This window comes from Hyperoodon ampullatus, assembly GCF_949752795.1.
Source record: "Hyperoodon ampullatus genome assembly, chromosome: 18".
In the NCBI taxonomy this organism is placed as follows: domain Eukaryota; kingdom Metazoa; phylum Chordata; class Mammalia; order Artiodactyla; family Ziphiidae; genus Hyperoodon; species Hyperoodon ampullatus.
Window position 1 is genome coordinate 31,746,304 of NC_136931.1, and position 15,203 is coordinate 31,761,506.

At 36.2% G+C, this 15,203-nt stretch overlaps 1 protein-coding gene across 1 annotated transcript in view; it reads right to left on the bottom strand.

Annotated features, from left to right (window-relative positions):
- RBL2 (RB transcriptional corepressor like 2) overlaps positions 1-15,203 on the bottom strand; it is a gene marked incomplete at its 5' end in the record, with an annotated part of 55,007 nt that overhangs the window by 6,720 nt on the left and 33,084 nt on the right. The window contains 5 exons of the mRNA XM_079723146.1: positions 759-930; positions 8,732-8,896; positions 9,510-9,715; positions 10,680-10,785; positions 11,773-11,844. Coding sequence (XP_079579272.1) covers positions 760-930; positions 8,732-8,896; positions 9,510-9,715; positions 10,680-10,785; positions 11,773-11,844 — 720 coding nt within the window. The 3' untranslated portion in view covers position 759. The remainder of the gene's footprint in view (positions 1-758; positions 931-8,731; positions 8,897-9,509; positions 9,716-10,679; positions 10,786-11,772; positions 11,845-15,203) is intronic.

Sequence of the window (15,203 nt, forward strand, 5' to 3'; positions counted from 1 at the left end):
ATCAACAAAAAATGGAGAATTTAAAACACATGCCCAAAAGGTAGCTACTGGGGCTTTCTAACAATTTTTAAAAAGTACAAAAGCATCAAAGAAGATACTGAATTAAGTTCAGCCTAGAAGTTTTGTACTTAATAAAGTTCACATTGTAGAAAGTGCCATTGCAAATACACAGCAAAATCTGGGTTACAAAATCATGCTTTTTACAGCCCTAAAGTGCCACTTCTTATACAGGTTCACTCACACATTGCACACCAGTCAAGCACTGCACCACACCTAATGAGGAGAGGGAAGAATTACACAAAGGGAATGGGAGACTTGGACTAATAACCTAGGACCTTCAAATCTGGGCGCTCTACCTTGTTACCTTTTAGGAATGCAAAAATCTTACACTCTTACCAAGTGTTTTAGGACAAAATACCTACTTTTGCTTTTCATGAGGGCCAGGTAGGAATGAATTGAAATACAGTTCCTCTGCTGGAAAACGTTAACAGAGACCACTTATACACACATTTGAGTACGATTTGTTCTCTGAAATTCTTGTAGTAGCTTTGCCAAAGAGTTTAAAAAAAATCCAAGTTTGGATTCTAAGCAGCCTTGATGGCAAGCACTGAAAGGTAGGGGAAAAGGCAGTTGGGATAAGTAAAAATATACTAAGGATACTGAAAGGATTAAGGAAAAGAGCCCCATAATCTAGCATGCATTACATGATGCTGCTAAACAGAGTTTGTGAAAAGACAGTTTCAGTACAACAGACTAACCTCAGTGGGAACCTCGGTCATTAGCTACATCTTGGAGACGGCGTAATAAGGCAGAATGATTTTCTGGGCAAATTCTTTTTGCAGGTGATTCACTTCCATCTTCCAGAAGAATCCCTCTCTTTTTGGTTGGCGTTTCTCCTGTCCGTATCATACTGTTAATTTCTCTCAGTCTCTGGGGGGTGGGGGGGTGGGGGGTTAAAAATAAATATAAAAACTTTAAAATTCTAATACACATAGTTCAGTGTTAAGTCAAGAACCTCAAATAAGTTAAGCAGTTTATCTTGAAGGGTTTGAACACCTTTATAAAGGAACGTACTACAAAATTTTATGTCCTTCCAATTTCACTTCTCAGCTGGCTGACATTGATGACTATCTGGGATAGAGGCAGAGTATTTCTATTTTTTAACAAGCTCCAGAGGTGATTTTGATGTAAGCTTTTCCACAATGTAAGAGTTCACAAATTTATGATTTTTTTTTAGAAAAGTTATAGAGCATCATTGTTATGCCACATTTAATCAGTTTCATACATTTCCATTTTCCTTTTTTAAAAAATAGCATGACTTTACACAGTATTAGGCCGTTTTTCCCCCAGTCTAGTGTTACTCATTTTCTAACAGCCATGGAATTTCACAAGAGAAGCCTTAATTCCCTAAGGCATCCATTGTAGGTAATTTATTAGTATGATCTAGAATTCTAGAATGTATTGATATTAGTTACATGTCATCCTTGGGAGAACTGAGAAAAATTCAGGCAAATTATTTTCTGCATTCTCTGGTTCACACTGAAGAACTTGGATTGAGAAAAACTTCGCCAGAGGGCTAGAGAGACTGGATTTATTTATAGGTGCCTTCAGCACTAAGTTTCTCCAAAGCCCCAAAAGTTAGCTATTGCATTATTTTCTGGTAGTTAAAAAAATTTTTTTTCATGTGCTGCTAATGTCATTGTCCATGTTTCCTAGTGGAAAGCATACTGAGCAGATTTCATATGCATTTATTATAGGAAATTTCAAACATATACAGGAAAGTAGAAGTGTATAGTGAACCCTCACATGACCATCACCCTACTTCAACAATTTTGGCCAGTCTTATTTGATCTATACCCCTCATTCATTTCTCGCCCCCCAGATTGTGTTAAACCAAATCCTAGATATTTATTTTACTTTTATTTTGAAATAATAGGCTTTTCTGAGATTTTAAATAAAACCACCAGTTTTTCATTACCAGTATATACACCTTCTCAAATTTCAACCATCTTAAGAAAGCTTTCCTCTGACTGACTCTTCTGCTCTTTGCCTCCCTAAGTCTGCTCTGCACTTCCTATCTCTAGTCTCCCATTTACTTGAACATTCCTTAAATTGTTAATTGTATACACTAATTGTATAAATGTTATTTGTATAGAATGTGTATACATCATTATATTATGTATATATTGTGCAGTGTATAATTGTGTACCTTACTATACATAACACATTAATGTAGAACATACATTTATACATTGTACATTAATATGTATAAATTTATATACAGTACAGTGTTTTTATACACCATAATTTATACAATATATACATGATAGTTTAAAAATGAATAAATTCTTATTGCCCCCCAAAATTCATACAGAATACACCTTCTTGTCCTCACCCCATCCCTAGGGACACCTACTGTTATCATTCATTCACTGAAAAAATCAGGCTACTGTGTAGCTTTCTCTTTTCTAGGAATGCACTCATTAGAAATATAATAATGTACATTAAGTGGGGTTTCAAAAAAATTAAAATGGTATATTTTATGTACTGTTCAGTTAGCATTGTCTTAGGTCTTTTCATATCAGTATATATGGATCACACCTCTTTAACTGCTATATAGTATTCTGTGGTAATCTGTATCATAGTTTAATCCCTTATTGATGTATTATTTCCTCCCAACTGTTCAGTACTATAAGCACTGTTACCATAACTTATTATTTAACAAGTTGTACCAATTCACTGAAATTGCCCCAACAAGTATCACTAATGATTGATCAGTCAACTTACCTGATCTTGTGTGGTGTTTGGTAATTTTTTTCTCATGGTAGTGTAAATGTTAGGATATCATAGGTTAATTCTAGACCCAAGATACTTCTTGCTTTGCAATATTCTCCCTTGATCTCAGCCATCACCTATTAAGTTGTGATGACAAATCTTTCTCCAACCAACAGCCTAATACTGCTATCATTTATTGGAGAAATTCCCAATTCTGTGCTAGAATTTTTTTTTTGAAATATCCCCAGGTGGTGATAATATATAGGCAGGACTGAAAGCTACTGATCTTGACACTTAACTTTTTTGCACAAAATGTCTCTTTTTTTTAAGTTTACACACAGAAAAATTCACCTGTTTGCTTGGTGTATCAGTAGTTTGTTCCTTTTTATTGCAGAGTAGTAGTCCATTATCTGAGTGTACCACAGGTTAGTTTATCCCTTAACCAGTTGAAGAACATTTGGGTTTTCCACTTTTTGGCAATTAGGAGTAAAGTCAGTATAAACACTCATGTACATGTTTTTGTAGGAACCTAAGTTTCATTCCACTTGGGTAAATACCTGGGAGTGAGATTGCTAGTTATATGGTAAAGATATGTTTACCTTTAAAAGAAACTACCAAACTGTTTTCCAGGTATGATGGCTACGTTATACCATTTTGCATTCTTACTAACAATATATAAACGTTCTAACTGCTCCACATCATTGCCACTGATTTGTTATTCTCATTTTTTTAGATTTTAGCCATTCTAATAGGCACATAATGGCTGAAGTGTATTCAGATCTTTTGCCCACTTTTCAGTTTGGATGTTTTCCTATTGAATTCTGATAATCCTTTATATATTGTAGACACAAATCCTTTATCAGATATGAGATTCATACAGTTTTCTCCCAGTGTGACTTGTTTTTTCTTTTAAAGAGCAGAAATTCTTAATTTTGATGAAATCCAACTTATCAATCTTTTATGGATTGTGCTTTATGATGTTGCATCTCATGTTCACAAATATTTTCTCCTGTGGTTTCTCCTAGAAGTTTCGGTTTTAGGTTTTACCTTTAGGTCTATGGACCATTCTGAGTTAATTTTTTTGTATGGTACAGAGTATAGGCACAAGTTTACTATTATTATTTTTGTTTATGGATATCCAATTGTTTCAGCATCATCTGTTGAAAAGGCTGTCCTTTTTCCACTAAATTGCTTTTGCACCTTTGTTGAAAATCAGTTGGCCATATATGTGTGTTCCATTTCTGGATTCTATTCTGTTCTATTAATCTGTATGTACTTGCACCAGTACCACATTGTCTTAATTAGTGTAGCTTTATATATTGTCTTGAAATCAGATAAGTGTGAGTTTTCCAACTTTTTCAAAATTGTTTTAAACTAGTTTCCTTTGCATCTTCATATAAATGTTGGAACCAGTTTGTTAATTTATACAAACAGTTCTGGGATTTTCACAGGAATTGGAGTGAGTTTATACATTAAGTGGAAGAAAACTGACATCTTGATACAGTTTTCCAATTCATGAACATATTTCTGTCCATTTCTCAGTCTTTAATTTCCCTCACCAAGGTTCTAGTTTTCAGGATACGAATCTTGAACATCTTTTGTCAGACTTATCTGTAAGTAATTTTTTAAAGCTATTTACATTGTTTTAAAAAATTTTTACTTATGATTACTTGTTGCTAGTATATAGAAATACACTGGGTTTTTGTATATTAATCATGTAACCTTGCTAATCTTATTAGTTCCAGTAACTTTTTGTACATTTTGTCATTTTTCTGTGTAGAAAATCATATAAATGTAGATAGTTTTATTTCATCCTTTTCCATTTGCATGCCATCTTTAAGTTGCTTTATTGTATATGCTAGGACCTACAGTTTTAACGTTGAATAGGAGTGGTGAAAGCAGATATCCTTGCCTTATTCTTTTTTTTTATAGAGTTATTTTATTTATTTATTATTTTTTTTGCTGCGTTGGGTCTTTGTTGCTGTGCATGGGCTTTCTCTAGTTGCGGCAAGTGGGGGCTACTCTTCATTGCGGTGCGCGGGCTTCTCATTGCGGTGGCTTCTCTTGTTGCGGAGCACAGTCTCTGAGCGCTTGGGCTTCAGCAGTTGTGGCTCACGGGCTCTAGAGTGCAGGCTCAGTAGTTGTGGTGCACGGGCTTAGTTGCTCCGCGGCATGTGGGATCTTCCCAGACCAGGGCTCAAACCCATGTCCCCTGCATTGGCAGGTGGATTCTTAACCACTGTGCCACCAGGGAAGCCCCCCTTGCCTTATTCTTGATCTTCGAGGGAGGGCATTCAATCTTCCAGCATTAAAGTATGAGGTTAGCTGTAGAGGTTTTTTTGTATACATTCTTTATCAGGTTGAGGAAGTTCCCTCTGAGTTTTTATCATGAATGAATGTTGGATTTTGTCAAATGTTTTTTCTTCAACTACTGAGATGATATATCTTTACTTTATTTCTTCCTTAAATGTTTGGTAGAATTTACCAGTGAAGCCATCTGGGCCTACAGTTTTTAAACTATAGATTGTTTGTTTAATAGGTATAATTCTACTGAGACTACTTCTTCTTGAGTGTATTTTGGAAATGTTGACTTTCAAGGAATTTGTCCATTTCATCTGCATTATCGCATTTATTGGCAGAAAGTTTTTTATCCTTCATTATACTTTTAATGTCTGTAGGACCGGTACTGAATCTCTCATTTCTGGTATTGGTAATGTGTCATTTCTTTTTCTTTCCCAATTAACCTGCACAGAGATGTATAAATTTTAAAAATCTACACAAAACCCCTAGCTTTTAATGACCTTAATTTTCTCTACTTTTCAGCTATTTCATTGATTCCTGCTTTTCTAGTTGCCTAAGGGTGAAACCTTAGGTCATTAATTTGACACCTTCCTTCCTAATATAGATATTTCGTGCTATAAATTTCCCTCTTTGCACTGCTTTCATGGCATCTCACAAATTTTGATATGTTGTTTTCATTTTCATTTGGTTCGAAATATTTTCCAATTTCTCTTTTATTCCTTCTTTTTTTTTCTTCTTCTTTTTTTTTTTTTTTGTGGTACGCGGGCTTCTCACTGTTGTGGCCTCTCCCGTTGTGGAGCACAGGCTCCGGACGCGCAGGCTCAGCGGCCATGGCTCACGGGCCCAGCCGCTCCGCGGCATGTGGGATCTTCCCAGACCAGGGCACGAACCTGTGTCCCCAGCATCGGCAGGCGGACTCTCAACCACTGCGCCACCAGGGAAGCCCTCTTTTATTTCTTCTTTAACTCTTAGAGATTATGCAGTTTAGGTTCCAAAAATTTGGGGGGTTTCCTGATATCTTTCTGTTATTGATTTCTGATTTAATTCTGTTGTGGTCAGAGAAAATACATTATTTAAATCCTTTAAAATTTACTGAGACTTGTTTTATGGTCCACAGTGGGTCTATCTTGGTAAATGTTACATGTGAGCTTGATGCTGTTGAGTATTCTGTTAGTGTCATTTAGTCAGTTTGGTTGATAATGTTTACATCTTGAATATCCCTTACTGATTTTTCCTTGTCTACTTATTCTAGCAATTATCTTGAAATCTCTTGACTGTAAATGATTTTTTTCTATTTAAGACTGTATGTCCTCTCTATAATTAGGAAATGACCTTCTCTATCATTGATAACATTCTCTGCTCTGAAATCTGCTTTCAGATACCAATATTAATGATATTAATGTAGTCACTCCAGCTTTCTTTTGATTAGTGTTAGCAGAGGTTAACTTTGTCCATCCTTTTTCTTTTTAAAAACAGCTGTATTGTGATATAATTTATATACCATATAATTCAACCATTTGAAGTATACAAATCCATAGCTTTTAGTATGTTCCCAGAGCTGTGCAACCATCACCACATTGAATTTTAGGACTCTTTCATCATCCCAGAAAGAAACTTGATCCATTAGCTGAAACCCTCCATTCCCTTCAGGGGATCACTAGTCTACTTTCTGCTTCTATAAATTTGCCCATTCTGTACATGTCATAGAAACCGAAGTACAATATTTGTCCTTTTGTGACTGGCTTCTTTCACTTAACAATGTTTTCAAGGTCCATCCTAGTTGTAGCGTGTATCAGAACTTCCTTTTTATTGGAGTAATATTCCCTTGTATGGATATAGATTTATCTATTCATCAGTTAATGGGACATTTAGGTTATCATCCTTTTACTTTAAACTATTTGTGTCTATATTTAAAGTGGGTTACTAATAAGCAGTAAAACAGTTAGGTCTTCCTTGTTTGTCCAGTCTTACAATTTCTGCATTTTAATTGGTATATTTAGACCATTTATATTTAGTTGCTATTTGCTATCTTCTTCCTTTTTTGGCCTTTTGAATTGAATATTCTTACTCCAATTCATTTTTTCCATTTAACTTTTTAATCCATTTGGAATTTATTTGGTATAGGATGAAAATCTACTAATAGAGGAGTATCAGAGCCGTTTCCACCAACTAAAATTGCCTTTCAGGGCTATTGCAGATTTATATTTCCAGCTTTCACAATTCCACTGGGTTATCATTGGAATTAGATTAAACCTATGTAATGGCTGGAGGAAACTGTATCTTTTTAATATTTGGTCTTCCTACTGAAAAACATTAGTATATCTTCATTTATTCCAGTTTTTAAAAAATCTCTTATTCAAGTTAAAAAAGTTTTCTACACAGGATCAGTTTATTCCAAGGCATGTGATACTTTGTTACTACTGTAGAAAATACAATGGAAAAACATTTCCTAATAGATTTTTGCTGCTATCATTTTTACTTGTTTCCCCCAACTTTTTCCCCCCAAAGATTTCAAGCCTACAGAAAAGTTAGAAGAATAGTTCATTGAGCACCCATTTATCTATCATTAACATTTTACCACATTTGTTCTCTCTATAATTTTCTTTTTAGCTGAACCATTTGAGAGTAAGTTGTTGACACTGGGGCATTGCATCTCTGAATACTTTAAAAACATATTCTCCTATATAATCTAGTACCATCATCAATACCAAAGACATTTAACAGACATTTAAAGATAAACATTAGTGTTAAAGTCAATATTCAGTTTTCCCACTTGTCCCCCAAATATCCTTTATAGCTGTGCTTTTCTATGCAGGATCCAATCAAAGGTCATCATGCCTTGCATTTGGTTGTCATGTCTCTTTAGTCTCCTTTACTCTATCAGTACTTGCCCTACCATCTATCTATCATCTATCTCTTCATGATACTGGCATTTTTTTGAGAGTCTAGGCAATGTGTTATATATGTGTTTTTCCTAAGCAATCTATAAATACAAATATCACTTAAGGACCTTTAAGATGCAGGTGCACTCCTTAACATAGCGTATGATTCCGAGGGATCTAGCCTTACTGCCTCAAGAACTTTGTTTCCGTTCCCTTATCTGCCTCATCCTGGATGCCCTTCCTTCTACCCCTCAGCAATCTGCTAACTTTTCATCCATTAAGGCTTCACTCACGCTTCCCTCCCCATTGCAGACTGAGGCAGATGCTACCACTTAAATCTGTGCGAATGTGACACTGTCCAAGTGTCCAAAATGCCCATTTCTCCCCTTAGACTAAGAATCCAGAGGACAGAGACACTTCCTGTCCCAGAAGGAGGCACTTAGTAAATCAGTTAAGGGATCCAAATTTTCCTTCCCTAACAGAAATTTGGAATTTTAAAGTTTTACAAATGGAATAAAATTCCAGATTTATAGCAGAATATTCAAATATACAAATAGGAAAAGGGAGGAATGAAAATCCAGATCCCTTACCCTATTTCCAGCTCTAAAGTTCTCCCCCCAAACCCTTGTTTTTTGCTGCTTTGGGACTTACCGGTCACTCTTCCTTGACAGATCCCATCACTCATGTGAGTACTGAGGGTTTCCCAACAACCCTGTTTCTAGAATCCTAAGCATTTTGGGGTTAATAAAGGCCAATATTTATATTAGGCTCACCTTTGAAGGACTGTTGCTGAAGTAGTAGAAAATCTTTTCTCGAGGAGAAAGCATTGCTTCATTTTTATGCGGGGATATGTACACAGGATGATTTTGAGACAACTGTATTCGGCGAGGAGAGCCTGTTCTTACAAACGGATAGGGAGAGAGTGGAGGAGCATCCATCTGTTTAACAAAAAAAATTTCTAAGAAAGGTAAACGAAATTTCTAACCAGGTGCTTTTTTTGAAAATGATTATTTTTATTGAAAGAGTGAAGAGGTATAATAAACCAATAACTTTATGAATGGTAGATAGTGATGTATTAGCAGCAAAAATTAAACCTAAAGAAAATCATATAAATAGCAAACATCTAAGTGCTTTCTTTGTGCCAGCCACTGTTTTAAGCATTTTAAATACATTATGTAATTTAATCCTCACAACAACCCTATAAGTGAGGGACTACTTCTAGTCCCATTTTATATATGAGGAAACGAGGTACAGAGGAAGTTAAATAACTTGCAGGGTCACCAAAACTGGTAAGTTTTGGATAATTTGAACCTATGCAATCTGTCTCATATTACTATACTTTGTAGGGAATCCAAATATCATCTTGTTTAATGCTTCACAACAGTAGAAATTATGTTGGTTAAGCCCATTATTTCTGTTAGAGACTTCCTTAGTCTTACTTAACAAAAAGAATTATTTGTAAAACTAGTTTACACAGAAGCAGCTCAAACATAAGTGATTTCTCATTCCTCACAAGTGAAAAAAGTGTGAAATAATCCTCATCAAACTTACTGCATTTGCCTGTGAGTACTTCATGGCAAATGTTTTAATTTGTTTTATGTAGATGTTGTTGTAGAACTGAATAAGGTCTCCCCTCTCCTCCTCTTCCACATCACTGTTGGCACCTGTGAGACGAGTAGGTGTAGGAGGGGCACTGCTAGGCTGTGGAACTGGCAAGGTGCTGCTTGACCTCATGACAGGACTGGAGTCTCTACTGGCTATAACCGGTGGAACAAAAAGTGTTAAACAGGAAGACTGCTAGTGCAGATTGCTTTTAAAAAGAAAATTCAGTAAGATAAGGGTGAATGGCTACCTGCTCTACTTACTGAATAGCAGCAAATGGGCACTCTTATTCTTCATACCAAGGAGCAAAGCACAGATATTAAATACTAACTTTAGGGCTTCCCTGGTGGCGCAGTGGTTAAGAATCCGCCTGCCAATGCAGGGGACACGGGTTCGAACCCTGGTCCGGGAAGATCCCACATGCCACAGAGCAAGTAAGTCCGTGCGCCACAACTACTGAGCCTGCGCTCTAGAGCCTGTGAGCCATAACTACTGAGCCCACATGCCACAAATACTGAAGCCCACGTGCCTAGAGCCCGTGCTCCGCAACAAGAGAAGCCACCACAATGAGAAGCCCATGCACTGCAACGAAGAGTAGCCCCAGCTCGCCGCAACTAGAGAAAGCCCACGCGCAGCAACAGAGACCCAATGCAGCCAAAAAGAAATTAATTAATTAAAAAAAATACTAACTGTACTACCATGCTGTTAATGTAGCAAGGGCTTACTGAGTAGTTTTCATTAATTTGCACCAAGCTTTCTAGGACCTGAGCCCTGCATTAAGTGGTATAAACCAACAATTAAGGATGGTGTTTCCATAGCATGGTTTCTGTTGACATGCCACATTTTTCTCGAACTCAAGTCAACAAACGCCTGCCTTCTCCATCCTTCGCTAATCCCTCTAGAGAAAAGTGTTATGCACAATGTGCCTCAAAGCCACGGGATAAAGGACAAACAGCTCTGTGACTAAATTTAGAATTTGGTTTATTGTCCAACAAATCTTTTGCCAATAAAATATTTCCATAGTTTCTACAACAGTAATTTATTAATCCTTAGTCCTAGGCCTAAAAAATAAGAGAAGCTCTTAATTTCATTTTGTAAGTTCATAAAGATCCCACTTACTTCTGTCTTTGTTTAGTTCTGTTGGAGAATTCTGATGGCTTCTGCTATCACTGCTGCCAGAGTTTCTTCTTTTCCTTTTCCCTTTTATCAGAACACTTCTATACACCTTTAGACAGGTCATGAGAAGGGAACAGAAACGAGTTATTTACTGAGCACATCCTAGACTATGTGACTTTGACATGTTATTTAATTCTCACAACTCCATATAGTAGTAGTTTTCCTACTCAGGGGAAGTTAATAAATGCAGCCAAGGTTACATATCTATTAAATAACAGATACAGGATTTACATCATGGCCTGTCAGGCTTCAACTTCCAAGTACTGCCCACAATACTACAGAGCAGTAATAATATGCAATTGTAAAATCAGGTCATTCTAAGTCAAATATCAATACAAAGATCTCACATACCTACCTACCTCTTGAAACAAATGAGTAGCATTAAAGGTAAAAAGAGTTTTAAAATTTCACTTAATGCTGTTTTGGTTAAATGTACAGCATTATGTTTCCTAAACCAGACTGAATTCAAGGTGACATAGAATCCAAACAGCTTCCTAATTTACATCTATCTTGTGATTATCTGAATTAAAAAGGAATCAGTTATGAAATAACTGATGTGAAACATCATTACCTTTTGGTGAAAAGAGAACTTAAGAACTTAAACTAATCAAGATGTGTAGCTGTCTGTTAATCAAGATGTGTTGGGGCCTCCCTGGTGGCGCAGTGGTTGAGAGTCCGCCTGCCGATGCAGGGGATACGGGTTCGTGCCCCGGTCTGGGAGGATCCCATATGCCGCGGAGCGGCTGGGCCCGTGAGCCATGGCCGCTGAGCCTGCGCATCCGGAGCCTGTGCTCCGCAACGGGAGAGGCCACAACAGTGAGAGGCCCGCGTACCGCAAAAAAAAAAAAAAAAAAAAAAAGATGTGTTGCTGTCTGTCAATAATTAAATAAGATTAAAATAAAGACTTCCCTTAAAGTAGAATCTTAGTTTTTTATCCTGGAGAAAAGGCCACAGAATCAACTGTACTTAACTTTTTTGTATGCCTCAAAGACTTTGATCTTTATTTTCAGCCATGAGAGAAAATGTAGTAAGTTACCTGGCTCCGGGCCTGTGGCTGAGTCCTATAGCAACGCATAATATTCTGGAAGGACTTGTCTTCTTTTGTGACCTGGCAAAGAATAAGAGTACTCTGAGAGAGAATTTGACTTCCAGCATAATACTATGAGATGGTCCGTGAACCTGCTCCCCAGTGAAACTGGTGAAAATTATATGAACAAAACATCATTCAAAGCCTCTGGAAATGGCCCTAAAAGGCATATAACAAATGAAGAAATACATATTCAAGAAAATCTACTAAAATTCAGTAACAACAGAGGGAATAAATGGTATTTGAGCCAAGACCTAGAATAAAAAATTACAGTAACAAAAAATTCATCAGAGGAATGAAAGACTAGACTTGAACTGGCAAAAAACATTTAGCAAACCTGAAGACGGAGTTGTGCAATCCAAAGAACAGAGGAAAAAAAAGAATGAGGAAAAATTAAACAGAGCTTCAAAGAAATGTGGCACACCAAGAGAGTGGGAGTATCAGAAGGAGGGGAGGGATAGGAGCTGAAAGAAATGTTCAAAGAAATAAAGGCTGAAACATTCCCAAATTTATTTTAAAAACAATCTACATATCCACGAATTTTAAAAAATTCCAAGTAGGACAAATGCAAAGAGCTCCATACCAAGACATATAGTAAAAAAGCTGAATGCCAAAGAAATGGAGACTATCTTGAAAGCATCAAGAGAAAAGCAACTTTTTGCTTACTAGGAAACTCCGATAAAGTAACAGAAAACTTCTCATTAGAAACTATGGAGGCTATGAGATGATGGACAAAGTAAAAACTAAGAATCCGGTATCCAACAAGGTTATCTTTCATAAATGAAAATGAAATAAATACAATCTCACATAAACATAAAGAAAATACGCAGCTAGCAGAACCATCTTACATGAAAATACTAAGGAAAGTTCTTCATACTAAAAGTAAGTGACCCCAGGACTTCCCTGGTGGCGCACTGGTTAAGAATCTACCTGCCAATGCAGGGGACACGCGTTCAAGCCCCGGTCCAGGAAGATTCCACATGCTGCGGAGCAACTAAACCCGTGCACCACAACTACTGAGCCCACGCGCCTAGAGCCTGTGCTCCACAACAAGAGAAGCCACCGCAATGAGAAGCCCGTGCACTGCAATGAAGAGCAGCCCCCACTTGCCGCAACTAGAGAAAGCCTGTGCGCAGCAATGAAGACCCAACACAGCCAAATAAATAGATTAAATAAATAAAATTAAAAAATAAAAGTTAAGTGACCCCACACAGTAATTCAAATACACATGAAAAAACAAAGAGCAATGTTAAAGATCGTTATGTAACTGGAAAGACAGTATAAAATGCATATTTCTTCTCTTAACTGATTTTTTAAAAATTGTATAAAACAACATACATACATGAAGAAACGTGATATATATATTTGCCAAAAACAGCACAAAGGAGGAGATTGGGAGGAAAGCTATTCTAGGCTAAGGAAATGACTCCAGATGACAACTCAAATCCCCAGGAACCAACAGAGAGAAATAAGGTAAATAAGTAAATGGTAAATAAGGTTAATATGATAAAAGCTATAAATAAATACTTGCACTCCTTTCTTCTCTCAGCTCCTTTAACGCTTCTATATCTCACTGGCATTCAGTTACTATAAATTTGAAGCTGGTCTTCATAAGTAAAGATGTATATGTGGGGGTTGGAGGAAGTGGGGAGATCCTGATTGAAGGGTACAGATTTCCAGTTATAAGATGAATAAATTTTGGGGAACTAATTTGCAGCATGATGGCTATAGTTAACAAACTGAATTGTATACTTGAGAGTTGCTAAGAGAGTTGATCTTAAGTATTCTTACTACCAAGAAAAAGTAGCTGGGTGGTAATCATAATGCAATATATACATGTATCAAATCATCACACTGTACATTCTATACTTACACAATGTGATATGTCAATTATATATCAATAAAGATGGGGCAAAAAAATGGGGGGGGGATAGAGCAAAAAGAAAAAAAAAGTATATGGTAAGCCCCAAAGAAACCACTAAGAAAAAAAAAGTTAAAAAGTCATCACTGAAATTAAAATGCCATGAATGCACATGAAAATGAAAGCAGTAAAGGAGGAAGAGAGTATCTGAAAGACATGAGACATATACAAAAAACAAAAAGTAAAATGACAGATGTAAATCCAGTTACAACAATTATGTTAAAATATGAATGGACTAAACAACAAAATCAAAGAAATTGTCCGACTAGATGAAAAAAGAGATCGAACTATACTCCCTATATAAGAGACACACTTTACATTAAAACAAACAAACAGATAAGAAAGAAAATGATGGAAAGAAGGTATATCATGCAAACAGCAACCCTAAGAAAGCTGGGTGGCTATACAAATATCACACTATAAAACTAACTTTAAAACAAAAAAGTTACTAGAGATAAAAAGGGACATTTCATAATGATGAAGGGTCAATCCATCAGAAAGGTACAAAAATTAAAAACACACATGCACCTAATAACAGAGTACCAAAATATATGAAGTAAAAACTGACAGAAATGAAGGGAGAAATAGGCAATTCAATAATAATATTTAGAGAGTTCAATACCCCACTTTCAATAATGGATGGATACTAGATAGAAGATCAACAAAGAAACAGAAGACTTTAACACTATAAAAAACACTAAAAAACCTTACAGACATCTATAGAACACTCCACCCAACAATAAAATATACATTCTTCTCAAGTGAATACTGAACATTCTCCAGGATAGACCATATGCTAGGCTACGAAACTTCAATAAATTTAAAAGGATTGAAGTAATTAATACAAAGTGTGTTTTTTTACCACAATGGGTTGAAACTAGAAATCATTAACAGAAATTTGGGAAACTCACAAATATGCTGAAATTAACACACCTAGATAACCAGCAAGTCAAATCAAAAGAGAAATTAGAAAACACTTTGAGATGAATGAAAATGAAGACACAACATACCATAACTTATGTGATGCAGCTAAAGCAGTGCTTAGAGGGAAACTTATAGCTCTTAATGCCTATAGTAAAAAAGAAGAAAGATTAATTACCTAACCATTCATCTTAAGACACTGAAAAAAGAAGAGCAAAAACTAAGCCTAGGGAATTCCCTGACAGTCCAGGGGTTAGGACTTGGCGCTTTCACTGCTGAGGGCCTGGGTTCGATCCCTGATCAGGGAACTAAGATCCCACCAGCCGTGTGGCACAGCCAGGATAAACAAAACAAAACAAAACAAAACTAAGCCTAAAGCAAGCAAAAAGAAGGGAATAATAAAGATTAGAGCATATAATAATAAATGAAACCAAAATCTCGTACTTTAACAAAATCAACAAAATTGATAAACCTTCAGCTACACTAAGATAAAAAGAGAGATTGTTAAATTACTACTGACACAGAATAAAAAGGACTA